This window comes from Tasmannia lanceolata, unplaced genomic scaffold, assembly GCF_043159265.1.
Source record: "Tasmannia lanceolata isolate RefF3 unplaced genomic scaffold, GAP_Taslan_0.1 ptg000025l, whole genome shotgun sequence".
Classification (NCBI taxonomy): Eukaryota; Viridiplantae; Streptophyta; class Magnoliopsida; order Canellales; family Winteraceae; genus Tasmannia; species Tasmannia lanceolata.
The window spans coordinates 3,035,160-3,057,093 of record NW_027518702.1 but is presented as its reverse complement, the minus strand read 5'-3'; the positions used below and the strand labels follow the sequence as shown (position 1 = coordinate 3,057,093).

The 21,934-nt window shown below is 40.0% G+C and overlaps 2 protein-coding genes across 6 annotated transcripts in view; one reads left to right on the top strand and one right to left on the bottom strand.

Annotated features, from left to right (window-relative positions):
• LOC143858047 (putative DEAD-box ATP-dependent RNA helicase 48) overlaps positions 1 to 9,377 on the bottom strand; it is a 33,746-nt gene extending 24,369 nt beyond the window's left edge. For both annotated transcript variants that reach the window (XR_013238848.1, XM_077368639.1), the window contains exons 1-2: positions 8,254 to 9,377; positions 6,136 to 6,242 (exon numbers count right to left, since the gene is read on the bottom strand). Coding sequence is in view for 1 of the 2 variants with exons in the window: in XM_077368639.1 (XP_077224754.1) it covers positions 6,136 to 6,242; positions 8,254 to 9,191 (1,045 nt within the window). In the remaining variant the exon portion in view is untranslated. The remainder of the gene's footprint in view (positions 1 to 6,135; positions 6,243 to 8,253) is intronic.
• Positions 9,378 to 11,788: 2,411 nt separating this feature from the next.
• LOC143857729 (structural maintenance of chromosomes protein 2-1-like) overlaps positions 11,789 to 21,934 on the top strand; it is a 66,666-nt gene continuing 56,520 nt past the window's right edge. For 3 of the 4 annotated variants that reach the window (XR_013238742.1, XR_013238741.1, XM_077368187.1), the window contains exons 1-7: positions 11,789 to 12,406; positions 13,224 to 13,904; positions 14,064 to 14,207; positions 14,626 to 14,916; positions 15,170 to 15,355; positions 15,486 to 15,650; positions 17,005 to 17,064. Coding sequence is in view for 2 of the 4 variants with exons in the window: in XM_077368187.1 (XP_077224302.1) it covers positions 12,089 to 12,406; positions 13,224 to 13,904; positions 14,064 to 14,207; positions 14,626 to 14,916; positions 15,170 to 15,355; positions 15,486 to 15,650; positions 17,005 to 17,064 (1,845 nt within the window). In the remaining 2 variants the exon portion in view is untranslated. The remainder of the gene's footprint in view (positions 12,407 to 13,223; positions 13,905 to 14,063; positions 14,208 to 14,625; positions 14,917 to 15,169; positions 15,356 to 15,485; positions 15,651 to 17,004; positions 17,065 to 21,934) is intronic. The other variant, XM_077368188.1, reaches the window with a different exon arrangement.

Sequence of the window (21,934 nt, the reverse complement as noted above, 5' to 3'; positions counted from 1 at the left end):
TATGGCCGTCATAGCTATCATCGTTATTCTGGAAGGTGTGGGAGCCCATACTGCACTACTTATCCGACAGTGAGACATTTTGTGGCTACATATTATGTCTCTACATCCTCCTCAGTTGGACCCGCAGCACATGATGACTGTATCCTTATCTCCAGGGCCGAGTATGATGAGTATGATGAGTTTTTGCTCTTAAGCGCGCACCTTCGAGCCCCGACTACGCCTTTCGCGCAGCCCAGTGGTTCTCCCACTTCTCTCCTCACTACCTCCAGCTATTGGATTATTGATTCAGGGGCCTCTAACCATATGACGGGTAACTCTGCCTCTCCTCGTTCCTTTAAGCCCTTTCCCTCTCCCTCTCATACAGTTACTTTGGCCAACGGGGCCACTGCCTCTATTTCTGGTATGGATACTATTTCTCCTCACTCTAGTCTTACCTTGTCATCGGTACTTTGTGTTCCTTAGTCCCCATTCAATTTACTTTCTGTTAGTCAAATCATAAAGACTCTTAATTGTTTTGTCTCTTTCTTTCCCTCTTATTGTGTTTTTCAAGATCTGTCGACTGGAAAGACGATTGGTTCGGGTAGTGTGGTGGATGGTCTTTATAGCCTTGATTGCACCCTTCTATTAATGCCTACCAGTGGCATTGCCGTCTCGGCCACCCCTCCCTTTCACCAAGGTTTTAAATTTCGGTTTCATTGTCAGTTTCGGCCACCACCGAAACCGCAATGTTTCAGTTTTGGGCCGAAATCATGTTGACTTCGATTGAAATTTGGGCTATTTAGGTGGAAATTTTGTGAAAAGTCAAAAAATGAAATTTCAACCGAAATTTCAGCGACATTTCGGAATTTCGATAAAATTTCGACGAAATCTTGTAAAGAAACGATTCATGTGAATTTCGTTTCGGTTTGTGCCGAAACCGAAATATTTCAACCGAAACGAAACATTTCGGACGAAATTTAAAACCATGCCTTTTGCGACTTCAGCAATCATCTGTTGCAACTGGCCTTCTTCAGCCCTTTCAGTGCGAGTCATGTGAGCTTGGGAAGCACCATTGTGTGTCCTTCCCCTGCTGAGTCGTTAGTCGTGCCTCTACTCCTTTTGAGCTCAAACATTCTAATGTATGCAGTCCCCTCCAGAAGCACATCTCTCTCTGGTTATCGATATTTTATCGTCTCTATGATTTATCGCGTGTGACTTGGTTGTTTCTTCTTAAAGACCGCTCTGAGGTCTTTCGAGCATTTCGCACGTTTCACACAGAGATTACTACCTAATATGATTATCCTCTCAAGTGTTTGCACACTGACAATGCTCGAGAGTACTTCTCTATTGGTTTTCGAGATTTCTTTTCCACCCATGGCATTGTTCATCAATCCTCTTGCGCTTACACCTCTCAACAAAATGGTGTAGCCGAGAGGAAACTACGATCTCTTGTTGAAGTCACCCACACTCTCCTCTTTCAAATGCGAATTCCCAAACCTTATTGGAGCGATGCGGCTCTAACAGCCTGCTTTCTAGCTAATCGCCTACCCTCTTCGTTGTTGGATGGCTCTTCTCCTTTCTCGATCCTCCATCCTCAGGGGGATCCATTTCCCCTCCTTCCACAGGTCTTTGGTTGTGTCTGTGTCGTACACAACCTCTCACCCGACTCGGATAATTGGATCCTTGGGCAGAGCGGTGTGTCTTTCTGGGCTACTCTCGTACCCAAAAGGGCTATCGTTGCTATAGAGCTCAGCTCAGACACTTGTTTGTTACCACTGACATCACCTTCTTTGAGTCAGTTTCCTTCTTTACTGATCGTACTCTGACTGCAGCCCCCTTCTTTCTGACCCTCCACTTCCCCTTCCTCTTCCTATGGTTCATGATCCCGTTGCTTCCCCTTCTTCTTTGAGTCCTACTGTACCTGCTCCTCCTCCTACTCCTCCTCTTGTACCTGCTCCACCTCCTCCTCCTTCTATACTTGCTCCAAAGGTCTATCAGCATCGTGCAAGACCCGATGTTCCCCACCTTGCACCCGAGCAAGAGCCCTCCCAGCTGGAGATACTAGCATCTTCATCTCAGACATCTTCTTTCCCCACTCTTGGTGTTTCTGTTCATTCTCCAATTGCATCACGTACTCAATCCCGTACGACCGCTCACCCTACATCTTTTGTTGTTTCTTATGACCGTCTTACCCCTATGTTTCGCAGTTTTGTCTCGTCCTTGTCTTCTGTTTCTTTGCACAAGTCAGTACACGAGGCCCTTGCTCACCCAAGCTGGCATGCTGCTACGGAGACTAAGAGGCCGCTCTTCAGGCCAATCACACTTGAGATTTGGTTCATCTTCCTCATGGGGCTCAGGCAGCTGGCTGTCATTGGGTCTTTACCATCAAATATTTACCAGATGGAACCGTTGAGTGCCTTAAGGCGCACCTAGTTGCCAAGGGCTACACTCAAACCTTCGGGGTTGACCACATAGAGACCTACTCACGGGTTGCCAAAATTCCTTTTGTCAAAGTGTTTATCTCCCTCGTTGTTAACCAAGGATGGCCCCTTTATCAGCTTGATGTCAAGAATGCCTTTCTCCAAGGCGACTTGACTGAGGAGGTTTATATGGAGCAACCTCCTGGCTATGTTGCTCAGAGGGAGATGTCCTTAGTATGCAGACTTCGCAAGTCTTTATATGGGCTCAAACAATCTCCTAGAGCATGGCTTGGGCGATTCAGTGATGCTACAATGCGATTTGCCAAGAGGCAATGTACAGTTGATCACGCTGTTTTTAGTTGATGATCCGATGCTCGCATGTCCTTCTCATAGTCTATGTGGATGACATTATCATTACAGGCAGCGACACAGCTGGTATACATAGGTTAAAGACCTTCCTGCAGAAAGAACTTTCCACAAAAGACCTTGGCGTCTAAGATATTTTATGGGGATTGAGGAAGCTTATTCTGGTAGTAGTCTCTCCCTCTCACAGAGGAAGTATGTGCTAGATCTGTTGGATGAGACTGGTTCTATGGGGATGAAACCAACTGTTGTTACCATGGACCTAAATACAAAGTTGCTTTCAGATGAGGGAGACTTGATGGATGACCCTAGCAAATACCGTCGGCTAGTTGGGAACCTCATTTATCTCATTGTTACTCGCCCAGATATCTCATACGCAATTGGGGTAGTTAGCCAGTTTATGAGTGCTCCACGCACCTCCCACTGGGCAGCAGTGGTTCAAATTCTTGGCTATCTAAAGGGAGCGCCAGGGAAAGGCCTCCTATTCAAGAAGCATGGGCAAGCAAGCCTAAAAGGATTTTGTGATGTAGATTGGGCAGGGTCTCTAGCAGATAGGAGATCCACCATTGGCTATTGCACTTTTGTTGGAGGTAACTTAGTGCCATGGCGAAGTACAACATAGTTTCTAAGTCGAGCTCAGAAGCAGAATATCGAGCCATATCACATACAAGTGGAGAGCTTATCTGGCTGCGCTCTCTCCTATCAGAGATTGGTTTCCCTTCACCTTTTCCAGCCCAGCTTTATTGTGACAATAAGGCTGCTATTCACATTGTTATCAATCCTGTCTTCCATGAGAGAACCAAGCACGTAGAAGTTGATTGTCATTTCATACGCTAGAGAATACAAAAGGGCAAGATACACGTCTCCTTCACTCGATCAGTGGATCAACTAGCTGATATATTTAGTCTTTGAGTAAAGATAAGCTAAATGATATTTGTAACAAGCTAGGAATGTATGATATTTACAATTTACATTCCAGCTTGAGGGGGGATGTTAGAAGGTGTACATTTTGTGCCTAAGGATATTTTGTTCACTGTACTTGTTATCTTTATATAAATACATACGTGGGTGGGGTGGAGCTATGCTCTTAACTCACTCTTTTCTCTCATTCTCTTCTCTTCTCAACATAGGTAAAACCATCACACAGAGAATCAAAATAGTTAAAAGGAGATGGAGCCATGAATCATAAATCAGCTTAATCTCTAGGCCGGTAGGCCCCTCCACTAGCCCCAGACACCTCATTCAAGGGCAACTTCGGATGCACAAACTGAGGAAGCAAACCAACATTAATGGAAACAGGCTAGTGTCTATGACGAAAGTATAATAGTGATATTTTCTAGTGGGTATGTTTCGAGCGAGAATGCGATACTCTTGTTAAAAAAAGACAAAGAAAGCCTAGACGAAACCATACTTAAAATTGACAAAGCAAACGCAGGCAAAAAAATCATAGTTACTAAGTTCGGATGCAGGCATAATTCAGTGAATCTAAATCACAAAAATTGCTCTCGGGAATTTCTCAGCAAGGACAAATCTCGAGATATACTAAATTTTCTATTTTTTCCAGTTTAAAATGGGAAAACGATAAAAATAAATTTTTTTTTAAATATTTGACTTTGAAAATGGTGGCAAAAATTATTTAAAAATATATAATTTAAGAAAATATAAAATTAAAAAATATCTTAAAAATATTGCGATCAAGGTTCTGAAAATCACAATCAAATTGTAAATTGTAACAGGGTTCGAATCATAAATCGTAAGATTTTTTCAGAGTTATATATAAGAATTAAAAATATTAAAAGTATATTAAAAAACTCAAAAATAAGAATAAAATGAGCAATTGTCTATTTCTCATTTAAAACTATTAAATTAAATATAAAATTCTATGAATAGTAATCCAAACTTGCAGCTGCTATTGGTAAAAGCCTAAAGGATGAGGAAGAAAAAGAAAGAAAGAACAAGAGAGAAAAAAAGAACAAAGGAGGATAAGAATAGAGTTCGGATTTTATTGACATGTTTTTAGGTTATAAGTTGGGGCGGGGGTTTGATATACGATTTATTTCTAATCGTAAGGGCTCACCACAAAAAAATAACCGAATACCAAAGAATCGTAAAAAATTTAAAACTCAAAAAATCACACAATTCAAAATCGAATCGTACTTGAACCGTACAATTTTTACTAAAAAATTATTCTTCTTCTGATTTGAATCGTTCAACCCTCAATTCGATTTGAATCGTACGATTCAAATCACCAATCGTCAATTTTAACAACATCGATTGCAATATTTTTCTCGGTTAATGATAAAAATGAAAATATCACTATGTCTTTTAAATCTCGGGATTACGTTGTTTTATCAAAATGTCGTGATAAAATCGTGATATTCTGAAAAAGTCGGAGTTATCTGTTACTATGCAGTGAATCGAGTTCCAAGATTCGGGAAAAGTTCATAAAAGGTTAGAAAAACTCGATTCTCTCGTTCTATTTAGAACAATATTATGCATAGGTATTCTACGTGTCAATTGCACGATACAGTGGTTAAGTGCCTTCACTTGATTTACAGATAGTGAATTCAATTTCCATTATAATGTGTTTGTTGTAGATATTCAAACTTATGATGAGATATTTGAATTAATTGCAATTTATTCAAAAGATTTATTTGAAAAGATCAAGACTTTTTCATGAAAAAAGAAAAATAAACATTTTAGTGTCAGCAGGATTTGGCAAATACAAACCAAAAATCACTAAGATAGTTGTAAAAGTTTTGGTCTGTAAAACAGCAAGCTTAACGAGTTTCGATTGGCAATTGTTGGAAAATAGGTTATCCAACTAATTCTAAATTTCTAATCACGTGGGTGTCCTACTATTCTGCAAGAGAATAAGACTATTTACAAATGCACGAACATTGCCATGCATTCTATGATGAAAGAAGGTGATCATTCGCCAAACCAAGTTGTATGTCCATATGGGCAGAAAGGTGAGCATGCCACTTGTGAAGAACTATAAGTTTATTCTACCACAGTCCAATCCAACATTAACTTGGTATACATGTAAGAATAATTTTTAGAAGAAAAGGAAAATGCTGATATCATGAGAAAACAGATAAAGCAGAAAACTCAGCAAAAAAATGATAACATTAACTTGGTATATGTGCAGGAATAATTTTTAGAAGAAAAGCAAAATGCTGATACCATGAGGCAGCAAATAAAGCTGAAGCCTCGGCAAAAAAAAAAATTTGATCGGTAACCTGGCTTGAACCCACCACCTTGTGGTTGACGCACTTAGGATTTTCCATATGAGATATGGGCCCAAGCACAAAACCTCAGAAAAATAGATCTTAAGATAAATTTAAGTTTAACAACCAAAGGTTTCACATACCCTCAAGGCAAACAGTAAGTGTGGCTTCTTGCACCTTGGTCATCTGCACATAACCAGCTAAAGAGAGTGCCTTGATTGTCAATGGAGAGATATTGCACTCGTCAAACCTAGGGAAATAGAAGCAAATAATATTACCCAAACATCTAAATAGATAGAATAGGAAACCCCAAAAACTTGCAAGGCACATAAAGGATAGTGGCATTTCTCATTCAAAAAATTTCTTAGATTGTCAAGTACTCAAAAATTGTTTTGATCAACATTATTTTTTTCAACATTATGCAGCACTTTATCAGCAGTTCTGGCTGTAATTAAATACCAAGAAATATTCCTCCCAATAAAAAGTAACAAACCATTTTTTTTTAAATTGACATTTATTATTCCAAAAAGAGCCAAATAAGGGACAAGATGTCCCTTAACAGGCTACAACAGTACCACCCCCTACATACAGTAGAATTAGCTTACATAAACGTTATATGCTACCCATCCCCATTCCCCATTACATTACCCAATAGCCTAACTAGTATCGAGTCCAACAAAAAGTGCCATATTTGTGGTCCCCACAAAGTCGTGATACGTGTCCGCCATGCCACAAAGATTTCTCCACCTTATTCCAACTGGCGATTTCGATTTTCAAAAATCCTGCTCGAGGACCTACAGCTATTATGCACGCCTAACTGTGCACGATAGCCATCTTGACTACCCGATCTCTGGCGACCTCCATCTCGTGCCACCACCGAGCTCCGGCGGATCCCCATTCAATCCAGCAACAAAACTGTTTCTTCCCCCCTCCTCTCCATTGCAACATCCAGCAACCCACGACCACCCATTGCCTCCACCGGCCACCACTTTTGGCAACCCACGGGCCTCCCACAGCCTCCACTGCCTCCCACAACTTTAGGCCGAGAAGAGCCTCCGGCCAGCTCCCGCTTCCCTGACGGCCAAAGACCTCAATTTTCTTCACAGATCCGGCCTTCCCAACCAGATCCGACCTCTATTCTCTCTTGACCCAGCCTCCCTACGGCCTCCCATCCTCCCTACGGTCTCCTCCGGCTAAACCCGGTCTCATCCGGCCACATCGGGCCTCCCGGTGGCCAAAACCCTCAAGTTTTTTCACAGACCCGGCCTCCCTGGCGAAAGCCCTCGAGTCTCTTCACAGATCCGTCCACCCCAACCAAAACCCTCGAGGTCCCCGTCCTCCCGACCCCTCCTTGACCGTCAGGAGGACGGCCAACTCAGAAAGAGAAAGATTGCTGAATGGAAAGAGAAAAATTATAGTAACAAACCATTTTTTTGTTATAATGAATACACTTGTTCTGCAAATTTTTGTGATACAATTACAAACACAAGGAAAATAATTTATTTTGTTCTAAACTATAATGCATATTGAAAATTCAAAACGAATAGGGCTAAAATCCAAACAAACAAGGCCTAATTTGTCTAAAATGAAATTCCAAATTCCAAGTTCATTTACAACCTCATCCATGGGAAATGATCAAACAAGAACACATTTAAGTATCATTTCCCAAATTATTTTGAAGTTTGTTCCTAGCAGATAAGCATCATATGCATTTAACTCTCATTCGCAAGACTAATAACATGACAAGCATACAAATACACATGCATATAGTGGTTTCAAGACAACTGAAGCAACATTGCCTACCATCCACGACACATCATGTATAGCTAATAGTAACAGTCCAAATTGCCTCACCACGGTTTGCCATAGCTAAAAACTGTACTAATTGGATAATCATCTGATCAATAAATCTTCACGGATTAAATTTGGTGTCTTGCCCATATTTACTGTTAACTGTCAATTTTCAAGCCATCAATTGCACAATTAGGATCAATCAAAAAATGAATTTTTTTGGAAATGACCGGTGGTGAAATTCAATTGGATTGACATTATCCATAAAAAATACACTTTATGAAGTCTACAATGCCTTCATCAATGTAGTTTTACTGTGGACTGAGTGTGGATCTAGTTTTTTTTCTTTCTTTCTTTTTTGACGTAAGTATGGATCCAATTTATAGTCACCATTATTTGTAACATGGCAATCATACAAGCATTCATGTACATACTGAATTGCATTATTCTATAGAGATGTTACTCTATACCTCTTCTGACTTAAGAGTGATTCCTCCTCCTCTTCATTCCGTCTCTCGGCATTCCCAATCAAACTCCTCATCTTGAACTCATCTCGAATCGACCGAACATGCTCTGAAAGATCATGTTCTTCATCAACACGCTTAAGAGGCCGTCTCTTCTCCTTTGTATCATAATTCCCCAAAGCAGCACTACTCATCATCTTCTTCACCCTCTTACCTCTTGAACTCAATTCTTCCTCCTCTCCTTCCCCTTCATCAATACTAAACCTTGGCCATCTAGAATTCCCTCCTGATTTAACACGAGAATCCCCAAATTCATCACCATCATCATCATCATCACTCGAGGAGTTCGCACTAGATCGAAATCTCGACCTAGGGCTCCTCCGTGCTTCAACCGAAAAATGCCTACGATTTTGATTATCCACTACATTATGCCTATTGGAAACAATCTTTCTCAAATCAATAGGAGGAGATTGCGATCTCGGCCATTGATGACGACAGGGAATTCGATCATGGCGATCGTTGATTTTTGAAGGAGATTGTGGAGCGGGAGATTTCAAGGGCCCGTCATCATGATTCCATAGATCTTCAGCTCCTTCCTTCATAAACCGATCGGCTAGGGCTTTGATGTGATTTTTCGCGGACATAGGAGCAAAATTCGAGGCGTTCTTCGACTCATGTGATGATTGGTAAGATGGGGGATCGGATTTTGGGGCGAGTTTGGTGCGGATTTGGGATCGGATTCGAGCTTCGTAGATCTGTTTTTCTTGATGCAGAAGCTTGTTCTCTTTCTCTTTGGCTTTTTTCTCGTGGAGGCGTTTCCATTGCCATTTGTTAAGGCCACCTGGGAAAGTTCGAGGGCCTCCGCCCATGGATCGGATGAAGGAGAGGTTACAGAGAAGCTTTGATAGTGATCTAGAAGGCTCGCGGAGGAGGGATAAAGGCATGGTTTTTGGAAGACTTAGGGTTTTGGATGGAGTTTTTAGGGTTTTTGACGCAGTTTTACGGTTATAGACCGAGTTTTTTAGGGTTTTAGACGGAGTTTTAGGGTTTTAGAGGGAGTTTAGGGTTTTGGAAAGAGAGAGAGAGAGAGAGAGGGTTTTAGGAGCTACGCTAATAACTGTTTTTGTCCGGTGGAGGCCGTTTGGTAACAGGATAGATTGTCCGGGATAAGATATATTCCATGGGAAAATGCTAAAAGGAAATTACTTTTAGCGTTCTTCCTGAAAGATAAATATTGGATCTAGCTTTTGTCTAATTTAGATGATCAGATCCTTTGATCGCAGGGTAAAATGATCAAAATGATCCTAGCCCTTAATCCGCCCACTTTTGCAGGTGAAAACAGCCACGCATTCATTTTTTTAGCAGATTTTGTCTTATTCTTGTAATTCATCGGATGTGGTTGTTGTCTCTTCCAAAAGTGAGCCTCGAAATGGATTTCTGCGGAATTGCTTAGCAAATTTGGTTTTTTTAGCCTTTTACCTTATGCACGGGATCTCCTTAAAGACTGGAAGGAGACGGAATCGGAATCCTCATTCCAAATTTGTAGGAATCAGAACACCACCTCTTAAGTGGCCCAACATATATGAACGGTTTGGACCATCCTATGGAGGTGATCTATGCATTACAACTGAATTACATTGTTGCCCAACAGAATCTGTTTGGATACGCGGAGTTTAGAATCCAAGTATTAGTTTGAAAACAGTGTAAAAGAGGTTCATAATCAAGCTTTTGTATGCTATCCTGACAACGTTTCTTGGATTTTAAATAAGAAATTCAGTTGTTAGAAATCTCTCTCGCGTCCTGAGATTTTTAAAACTTGGAAACATGAGATGATCTGATGTGTTCTTGTCGATGGAAAGAAGGGCAAGAAATCAGAAAACGACGGCTGGTCCGCTTCTTCTCTTGTCTCTCATCTACAATTTTGAAGAAATCCCGGATTCTAAAATCCGCATATCCAAATAGCCCCAAAGGGTTTGGGTCATCCTTATGAAGTGGATCCCATTCCGAAATTTCGGTAATTTAGGTCCGAAATTTCGAGAAAAATGCCTTTTTAAAAAATTAAAAAAAAGTGTAACAAAATTTTGGCTGAAATTACAGGATTCTGGTTGAAATTTCTGTCCGGAATTTCAAACTTGAGTACCAAATTTCGGTTGAAATTTCAGTTTTTCGGAAGTTCGAAACCGGTACCGAAATCGAAATTTTAAACCATGGTCACTAGTGATAGACTAAAGTTGCAAAGAGTAAAAGAATGTAATATAGCTAATGGTGGTAGTGAGTTGTCACTTGTCACAAGAAAAAGAATCTGACATTTTTTTTATCTGTAATTACCGATAAAAAAAAGGAAAAGAATCTGTCATTTTTCTCTTAACTTTCACACAACAAACTAGCAAAGCTACAAACTTTTTTTATCTGTCATTACCGATCAACAAATTAGCTTTTAAGGGTGAGTTGTACCTGGGCCCCAACAATGTCTACCAACTTTTCCTAAATGTGCGTTACCATATAAGAAATTAGATGTATAAAAAGGAAGCTATTTATATTTGCAAGTGTACGATAAGGAATTTGCTAGCCTCCTCTGCAGAAAGCACCTTCGCGCCCGTCCTTTGCATATGATATATTTTGCCTCCTCGACTGCCTTGGTCAAGGCTGTTCTTAGTAATAAAAGCTCACCATTTCCCTCCCAAAAAAAAGCAAAAGTTTTTGCATATCGCCGCAAGGCCCACCATGATGTTATAAGTTCTAACTGCTTGGCAAAGTGTAATAAATAATTTTCTCAAACCATTGATTATTTGTTCTTTGCATCTCTGACCGATGAACACAAATTTGGTTCCATTAGCCACACCATGATGGAATGATTGTAGCCCCCTGATTTATTAGGTCTTCCATCAGTGTCTGGCTGCAACAGAAGTCAGGAGACTACCAGGTTTTGCTTGGCATTTGGGTCCCAACATCAACGCCCGACGCCCGACGGGTTTTTTTTCTTGTCTTTCTAATCTCCGGCTTGGTGGCTTCAAATCTGGTCGGAACCGAGAAGAATCAAAACTTAGAGGTGATTTCTACTTTGATTTTTCTTCCATTGAAATAGGGTTCGACTTCAAGTTGATTTTAGAACTCAGAAGACTTTTAGGGCTGCATGCTTTTTTCCCTGTTGAAAATCTGAAAGCTGAAATATAGTTTTGTGTCTTTTGCTCTTTTTCCATTGATTTTAGGGTTCTGTTTTTTTCCCCATTGAAATAAGGTCTGCACTTCTGATTTGTTATTTCTTCCTCAATTCATTCGGTTATAACTGAAATAACCATAGAACCGATTTAAAAATTCTGTTTCGGTTCGGTTCGGTCCAGTTACATAAAATATCGGTTATGGTTTCGGTTTTGAAAATAATAACCTAACCGAATTAAATTCGGTTACTCATTTTAGCGTAATTCGGTTCGGTTAAACCGAATAAACACCCCTAATTTTCACCCCCCTGTAGTACGTATTCACCCCCCTGATAACGTGATTTTGACATCAATAAGCGTTAAAGTTGCCTACTGTTCACGTTACCAGGGGCCCGAATGCGTACTGCAGAGGGGTGAAAATATAATCTCCCAAACCAAAACCGAAAAACTTCCCGCCCCATTTCCTCTTTTTTTTTCAAACACCTATATCCCAAAAGTTAAATCTCAAAACCTGCAACTCCCATTTCTAGGGTTTCCATCTCCTTCTCTCTACGTATCAATTTCTAGGGTTTCAAACTCCGAAACCCCTTCCCATTTAACCCAATTTTCTTCTTCAGCATCCTAAAGAATTGGATTTTCTCTCTCTCCTATTCTAGGGTTTCAAAAGATTAAGGAAGAAAAAAATGCATATCAAAGAGATCTGTTTAGAGGGGTTCAAATCCTATGCGACGAGAACTGTGGTTCCGGGATTCGACCCGTTCTTCAATGCGATTACGGGGTTAAACGGATCGGGAAAATCGAACATACTCGATTCAATATGCTTTGTTTTGGGGATTACAAATCTGCAGCAGGTTCGCGCTTCGAATCTTCAGGAGCTGGTTTACAAGCAAGGGCAAGCGGGAGTAACTAAGGCTACGGTATCAGTTGTGTTTAATAATGCTGATCGGAGTCGGAGCCCTATAGGGTTTGAAGATTGTCAAGAGATTACAGTAACACGACAGGTATTTCGAGTTCTTGGTCTTTGTTTGATATAGCTTTAATGCATGTGACATAACTGATTACTTCAAAAGCTTAAGCTGTTAGAGTTGGTGTTATTTAGTCATTCATACTTCATCTCTCTCCCTCTCTCTCTGTTAGGTTGACCGTACACATGGATTTTTAATGTTTAAGGAGTTGTTCGGTTCTGAACCCAGGACCTACTGTGAGGCAATAGCTCTGATATCATGTTAAACAATCGATTACTCCAAAAGCTTAAGCTGACAGAGTTGGTGTTTTTTAATCATTTATAATTCATCACTCCCCGTCACACATGGCTCATCTTTTTTTTTGGGTTGACCGTACACTTGGATTTTTAATATCAAGGAGTTGTTGGGTTATGAACCCAAGACTTGCTGTGAGACAATAGCTCTTATACCATGTGAAATAACCAATTACTCTAGAAGCTTAAGCTGTTAGAGTTGGTGTTATTTAATCCTTGGAGAACACTTTGAAAATGGGATTCCGTTTGGAAAATAAAAAGGGGACTGAAATGACCCTTGATTTGACCATTTTAAATGTGTATTTATTGTTTTTTTTGTTTAACCGCACATGTGTATTTTAATATCAAGGAGTTGTTCGGTTTTGACCCAGGACCTGCCGTGAGCTAATAGCTTTGATACTATGTTTTTTTTTGGTTTTGAAATGGACTCCGATACCATGTTAAACAACTAATTATTCCAAAAGCTTAAAATGTTAGAGTTGGCGTTATTTAATCAATTATACTTCATCAATGCAGTATTGCATTTATACAGTGCTGAGTAACATTTATTCTCTTTGTAGATTGTGGTTGGTGGAAGGAACAAGTATCTCATCAATGGCCATCTGGCCCAGCCATCTCGAGTTCAAACTCTTTTCCATTCGGTGCAGCTTAATGTGAACAACCCGCATTTTCTCATAATGCAAGGGCGAATAACGAAGGTTTTGAACATGAAGCCCCCTGAAATATTGTCCATGCTTGAAGAGGCTGCAGGGACTAGAATGTATGAAACAAAAAAGGAGGCAGCTTTAAAGACGCTTGAGAAGAAGCAGAGCAAGGTTGAAGAGATTGATAAACTTCTCGACCAGGAAATACTTCCCGCCTTAGAGAAGCTTAGGAAAGAAAGGGTCCAATACATGAAGTGGGCTAATGGTAGTACAGAATTAGATCGGCTTAGAAGGTTCTGTATAGCCTATGAATTTGTTCAGGCAGAGAAGATAAGAGATAGTGCAGTCAATGAAGTGGGACAAATAAAGGCCAACATTGCTGAACTTGATGATAGTACAGAGAGACTACGGGTAGAAATACAGGAAATGGAGACAAAAATAACGACCTTGACAGCTGAGAAAGAAGCAGAATTGGGTGGGGAGATAAAAGCTTTGTCGGAAAAGGTCGATGCCCTTTCTTGTGATCTTGTGAAAGAAACATCTGTACTACGTAATCAAGAGGAATCTCTAAAGGCTGACAAGAATGCTGCTGAAAAGGTAACTATGGTTCAGTAACTTTATTATATTGATGTTATTTTATCGTGTTTCCTTTTTTTTATCTATTTGTGGCATTGATTTTCGTCTAGATAGGATCTGTAATTTGTACGCATATAGTTTACGGCATTGTGGGTGTTAAATTAATAATTTTTTTTGCAGATTGTTAAAAGTATCGAAGACATAAAAAAATCCATAGGGGAGAAGGACGATGCTGTTAAGAAAGCTGAAGATGGAGCAGCTGATTTGAAAAAAAAAGTACAAGATCTTTCTAAGAGTTTGGAAGAGTATGAAAAAGAATATCAGGTATACAAATTGACATTTGTTGGGTTTTTGTTCCAATCAAGGTTTTAAATGTCACTTTCGGTGTTGGTTTCGGCCACAACTGAAACCGAAATTTTTCGATTTTGACCGAAATCATGTAAAATTTCGGAAAACAATTTTGGTATTTTACAAGATTTCGGTGGAATTTTTGGCTAAACTTTTGGTAATTTTGACCAAAATTTTGGTAATTTCAACTGAAATTTCAGCAATTTCGGTGGAAATAAAATTTTGGCGAAATTTCGTTGAAATTTTGGATTCATGTACTTTTGATGTCGGCTCTGGCCGAAATCCGAAATTTCGGCCTGAAATTCAAATCATGATTACAATAGATATGTTGATAGTTCCATTTATATGCACTGTGGAGATCCATATTGAAGTGGTGTAGTGCTTGCTCTCGTAGGGTGTGCTAGCTGGAAAGAGCAGCGGGAATGAGGAGAAATGCCTTGCAGATCAATTACGTGATTGCAAAGCTGCTGTTGGGAATGCTGACACAGAATTGAAACAGTTGACAACAAAAATAAAGCACTTTGAGAGAGAGCTGAAGGAAAACAAGGAACAGTTGGTTTCAAAGCACGGAGAGGCTGTTGCCTTTGAGAATGAGCTGAGAGCGAAAAAGAAAGATGTGGAGGATGTTAAAGTGGCACTGGAGTCTGTTGCTTATAAAGAAGGACAGATGGAAGCTTTGCAAAAGGTTAGCACTTAGCACATTGATATTTATGTTATCATATGTTTTTTATTCATTTGAGCAAGTGGAATAAAAATGTGGCACATTAATTACGTGGTGTTCTTATCTTATAAATCATCCTGCATGTATCTTCAAAACCTTAGTGGAAAATAAACCATATACCGTCAACTTTTATCAGCATTTTGATAAAGTTGGCTTGTTGTATTTTACATGTTGATTAGGGTTTGCTGGTTACAACATTTTGTGAACTCTTTCTCAGGATCGATCGGCTGAATTAGAGCTGGTACAGAAGTTGAGGGATGAAATTCGAATTCTCTCAGGACAGTTGGCGAACGTTCAGTTTACATATCGTGATCCTGTGCAGAATTTCGACAAGTCTAAGGTTAAGGGGGTGGTTGCAAAGCTCATTAAAGTGAAGGATAGCTCCACAATGACTGCATTGGAGGTTAAATTTGCATAATGTTTTGCTGCTTTTAAGCTGGAATTTGTTACTCATCATCCTCACAAGTTAAATTTTAACATCAAAGTAATTTAACATCAAATTAATGTGATTCTACCTTCAATTCATCATGCAGGTTGCTGCTGGAGGCAAGCTATTTAATGTTGTTGTAGACACAGAAAATACGGGAAAACAGTTGCTCCAAAATGGTGATCTTCGCAGAAGAGTAACAATTATTCCTCTGAACAAAATTCAATCCCATACAGTTCCTGGAAGGGTTCAAGAGGCTGCTGTTAGATTGGTTAGTTTTGCACTCAACATTGACTTTCTGTTCTACCATGGAAGTTTTTTTTTCTAATTGGTAGGTAAGCTGCTATTAAACCCATGGCGTCACAGTTGTGACCATGGATATAAATTTCGGTTTAGGCCAATTTGGTAAACCAAAAAAGAAAAAGTATTATTTTATTATTTCCGAAATTTCGGAATAATACTATATTTAAAAAAAATAAAATTCAATTTCTCGAAATTTAGGCAGGAATTTCATAAGTTTGGGAAATCCGAAATTTCAGATTTCGAGAAATTTCCGAAATTTTGGATTTCGACCGAAATTTAAAACCATGGTTGTGACCAATGTTACCTGGAACGCGGTTCGTTCCGGTACGTGGTACGGGTATGGGGTACGATGGTAGCCCGGTACGCGGTACGATAGGGTATATATAAAGGAAACGGTTTGTGTGTAGCTGCACAGAGAAGCTATCTGTGCATGGCTGCACAAACCATGGTGGGGGCCACATTTTTTGGGGGATCCAAAGTATTCATTTGGAGGGCCCTTCCATGGATAGGGTGTGCACCAAAAATTAGCCCTATAGGATCATCCTAACCCAATCAAAGTTGGAGGGGAAAATGGACAGACGTTGTTTTTGCCCATTTTTCCCTCCACAAATGGTAGGGTTAGGATGATCCTAAAGGGCTGATTTTTCGTACACGCCCTACCCATGGAAGGGCCTTCTAAATGAATGCTTTGGATCCCCCAAAAAATGTGGCCCCCCCATGGTTTGTGCAGCCATGCACAGATAGCTTATCTGTGCAGCTGCACACAAACCATTTCCTCATATATATATATATATATATATATATATATATATATATATATATATATATATATCATTTCATATATTTTTAGAAGAATGTCATTCCATTGTACACATACATCTAATACACAAAATATAAAAACCTCGTGTATGTCATACATTTTTTCAAAAAGAAAGCTCCCGTTGGAATATATGAACATCCTTCCATAGTCCATACTACATCCATTTAATAAAAAAAACCTCATGTATGCCCTACATATTTTTTTTCAAAAATAAAGCTCTAGCTCCAATTCAACCCAAAATATATAAAATTTGTAGCTCTCTCCATCTCTCTCTCAGTTTATATGCATCTCTCTCTTTCTCTCGCGCGGGTCGCCGCTGTTCGTCATTTTTTGTGATCCGGGTCGCTAGTGAACCACGTTTGGGATCGTGCAACCCCGGATCGCGGATCGGAGGGCGGATGGCGAACTTGTGACACAATGCACTGTCCCATTGAACTAGAAGCTCAGCCCCTTCAAGGCTTCCCCAATGCGTTTTGTCTAAAAATCATTTATCTGTTTGCAGGTTGGCAATGGGAATGCAGAACTGGCCCTTTCTTTGGTTGGCTATGATGAGGAAGTGAAGGTAATCTGTTACTAGCCCAGGAAATGCGTTAACACTTGCTATTTATTTTGTCAATTCTGAAGGGAGAACATTTTTTCTTTAGTGTGACTTTTTTTTTTTTTCACATTTTTGTTTATTGTTGTAGATCATCATTCGATAAAAAATTATTATTGTAAACTTGTTTAACCAATAGATTCAATACTTGTTACTTACCTATACAATGCTTCCTTTTTGGGGAAACTATGCTTTGTATGTGTGCGTACACGTGCAAATGTGTGCTTGTGTTTGGCATTCACAACTGAAAGTGGAACTTATGCATATGGTCCTTGACAATTACAATGATTTGCTATGAATTTTAGTTGATTCCTGATGTAAATTACTTTGCTAAGTTGCTAGTCAAGGAAATTGTATTCATGCTGATGTTATTGGAACCGAATGGTCAGCTGATATGATCAACTAATTTTTAGCACAAATTGATATTATCCTGACAAAGTAGTTGCTACGTTATTGTTGTTATTGTTACAAGTGGAGGTAGGGTTAGAAGAGAGGAAGAAGAAGATGAATGGAGAGATGGAGAGTCTCCACTAGGGAGGTCCACATGTATACGATGTATATATAGGCCATAAAAAGGGCAACAATGTACAGAGACTACAGTACCCCCTACACTACATGTAATGCCTAAACTACCTTTACATGTTATTCAACACTCCCCCTTAAGCTGGAGTGTATATACTATAGAACTCCAGCTTGCTACAAAGAAACTACAACAAACAACTAAAAATGACAAAAAGGTACAATAATCTCATACAAACATCCAGCTTGGTATAACACTCCTCCTTAAGCTGGTATGGTGAATACATAATGAAAAACATAACAAACAAGACAACGACCACCATGAGAGTACAATTTTCGAGATCAACGGCCACCAAAACGAAACAACTCAACCTGAAGCAGCACTACTGTGAGAGCGATTAAAACAGGGCCTCTCCATGAATGAGAGCCCGACGAATAAATCTGCAAACCACGAAGGATCGAACAGAGACTCCTTGGCAGGGAAATGGTAACGATCTATCGAGCAAAAATGGGCACACTGCCAAAGGTGCGTGCGAACAATGGCGAAGTAGCACTGGCTGGAACACCAGCTAAGCAGCACAACACCAATAAAAGAAGATAACCAACGATGGAGAAACCATCAGAGACAAGATCAACAGGGAAATTGTCACTTGGAGAGAACCAACCAACGATTGTGAAACCATCGTCTGGAGACAAGGTCGACGGCATGAACATCGTCATATGAGGAAGAAGAAGATAACCAACCAACGATGGAGAAACCATTGTCTGGAGATAAGGTCGACAGGAAAACCGTCGCTTGAAGAGAACCAACCAACAATGGGGAAACCATCATCTAGAGACAAGTTCAACATCATGAACATCGCCGCTTGAGGAGAACACCGACCAACGATGGGGACACCATCGTCTGGTGAGGCAAGGTCAACGGGGACACCGTCGCTTGGAGAGAACAATGCGAAGAAGAACTGATAATGCCAAGAGCCAACTAACAATGCGAAGAAGAAGAAACCAAACAATTGAAGAATGGTGAAGTACATCAAAGAGAAGACAATATGAAGAAGGACGAACAACAGAATCACCAACAATACTTTCCCTCGGGCGAGACTACATGAGCCCGGAGATAACAAGATAAGAAAACAAGGCAACACTCCCCTTCAAGGAAAGACAACAATGATGACAACACCAAGACAGACATGACAACACTCTCCCTCAAGTTGAAGGCTGAATGCCTTCAACTTGTAACGACAAGAAGACAATCAAGGCTCAACACCTCTCTTAGACATTTGATCAAACACTTGATATGCGCCGTGAGGAGTAGCACAAAGGCCATGGAACATAAGAAAGAGAGAGAGAGGTTATGGCGTCTGGTGGTGAGAGTAATTGCTGGATGATTATATAAACGTAAGAACACAGAGAGTAATATGAAGACAATCAAACGCTTTCTTGTGTTCCATGCGATTGTTTAATCGCAATAACATATAATCGCAAGGGGGGGATTTAATCGCAGAGGCATAACGGAATCACAAGGGGGAGAGTTAATCGCAAGGGGAGAAGTTCTGAGTTAATCGCAACATGTTAATAGCAAGGTGGGAAGTGAAATACAAGAAGAAGAGTAATTGCAAGAGATGAGAGAGAAAAAAAGGACTGCGATTAGAAAAGCGTGAGATTATGGAGAAAAGCATGGGATTAGAAAAGCGTGTGGAGTAATCGCACGGACAGAGAACAACATAGAAAATAGACGATGGTGTAGGGTTTGCGCGAGAGACAACAACACAATGATTAAAGAGGGAGATACGTCGAGATAGAGAGAGGGTTTCAAGGAAAACAACGAGATAGAGATGGGAATGAGAGAGAAGAGACATGGATAGACTCTTCTTCTTTCTTCTTTCCTTTTTGAGGATTACATCTAAAGCTCTAATACCATGTTAGAAGTGGAGCTAGGGTTAGAAGAGAGGAAGAAGAAGAGGAACGGAGAGATGAAGAGTCTCCACTAGGGAGCTCCACATGTATATGATGTATATATAGGCCCTAAATAAGGCAACACTGTACAAAGACTACAGTGCCCCATACACTACATGTAATGCCTAAACTACCCTTACATGTTATTCAACCGTTATTATATGTTGTCCTGATAATAATAGGTACAAGGGAAAATTTTAACATCCAAAATACTATAGTTGGCTTGGCATGAGTGGTTGGAATACTTAAAACTCTTTTTCCAATGTGCATATGGGTAAGAAACCCTACTTCCTTCTTTGCGTGAAATAAAGTTAATTTTTCCTCCTTATTAGACTGTAAATGCCAAGGTTGCAAAGGCTTTTACATGAACACATAGATTAAATTATAAAACTATTATTTCAATATGTCGTATGTGCCTTTTCCTTATTCCAGACTATTGATGTATTATAAGTTTCAATTAAGGGAATTGACTAAGAAAAGAGACTAAGGTGTCAGAGAATCAGTTTGGCTTCATGCCCGGACGATCGACTATGGAAGCTATCTTCTTGATTAGGCGGTTAATGGAGATTTAGAGAAAATAAAAAGGACCTTCATATGGTTTTCATTGATTTGGAGAAAGCGTGTGATAGGGTTCCCAGGAGTGTTATGTGGTGGGTCCTTGAAAGGAAAAAAGTGCCTACTAAATATGTTGTTGTGATTAAGGATATGTACGATGGAGCAGTAACTAGTGTTAGAACCACGAATGGCATGTCTAGTGAGTTTTCAATTACAATAGGACTGCGCCAAGGATCAGCTCTAAGCCCTTATCTTTTTACGCTAGTTATGGATGAGCTTACGGAGGGTATCCAGGATGAGGTGCCGCAGTGTATGTTATTTGCAGATGACTAGTATTAATCGACGAAACCAAAGTAGGAGTAAATGCTTTGTTAGCGTTATGGAGAACTACTTTGGAATCCAAAGGTTTTAGACTGAGGAGTGCAACTTTAGTAATGTAAGGAGGCGGGACGGGGATGTAGTATATATGACTGGACAGGAGGTACCTAAGAGGGATATCTTTCTCTATCTTGGTTCAATTCTACGTAAGGAAGGAGAGATTGAAGATGATGTTAACCATAGAATAAGAGCAGGTTGGTTGAAGTGGAAGCTTGCTTCAGGAGTTCTGTGCGACCGTAAAATCCCTACCAAGTTGAAGGGAAAGTTTTATAAGACAGTTGTGAGGCCAGCCATGCTGACAGCTTAGAATGTTGGGCCACCAAGAAGCAGCATGTGCATAAGATGACTGTAGCGGAGATGCGAATGCTTAGATGGATGTGCGGCCACACAAGATTAGATAGAATTAAAAATGAAGACTTACGTAAAAAGGTGGGGGTGGCATCAATTGAGGAGAAGATGAGAGAGCACTGCTTAAGATGGTTTGGACATATCCAACATAGGCCTTTGGATGCTCCGGTGAGAAGAGGCGACTCGTGCCAAATTGACGGAGTGAAAAGAGGGAGGGGTAGGCCGAAAACAACTTGGGTAGAAACAGTGAAGAAGGACTTGATAGCTAGAAACATAACAAAAAACATGACCTTGGATAGGATAGAATGGAAGAAAATGATCCACGTAGAAGAACCCAACCAGAGCCAAGATTGGAGCCGGGTAGATTCCTTCTTCATGATTTTTTTTTGAAGGATTCATTGAGCCAACCCCAACTAGTTTGGGACAAAGGCTTTGTTGAGTTGAGTTGAGTTGAATTAAGGGAATTGACCACACTCCCGTTTTCTAATAATGGCTCTCTACCCTCTATTTATAGACCATTTACACTTCTCTAATGAGATGCTGAAGGCTTTTAATATTCCCAAAAAACTATCATCTGCCAGTCAAAAAGTGTTTAATAAAGTGAGAAGTGCCATTATCAACACAAGGGAGCACAAATATCATTTCCTTTTTTTTTGAATAGCATCACATAATATTGATTCATAAAAAAATATGCAGAAAATCAGAAAAAACAGAAGGGCCCGAAGATCAGTCCAAAACACAATGACATCAAGCGACTACACATTTACAAAAACCAGCAGGACATAAACCTGTTGAAGCCAGCAGCAACATTTAAAATTCTGTCAAATGATCCCTAGAGGTCACCCTTTATTTGCCAACCTGCCACTTCTGTATTGACTTCTCTTTGAACGTAGAAGAAGTGAACACTTTTAACTTGTCTAATAACTCCTCAAACACAAACTTCCAAGAGAAGCCCATCCCTACTTTGCTCAACCTAATAACGTTCAATGAATCACCTTCTATGTAAGTTTTTCACTTAGGAAAGGGATAAGGGGTCACAGTCCTTGCCCAAGACCGATAGCTTCCGCCTCTGTAGAATTTC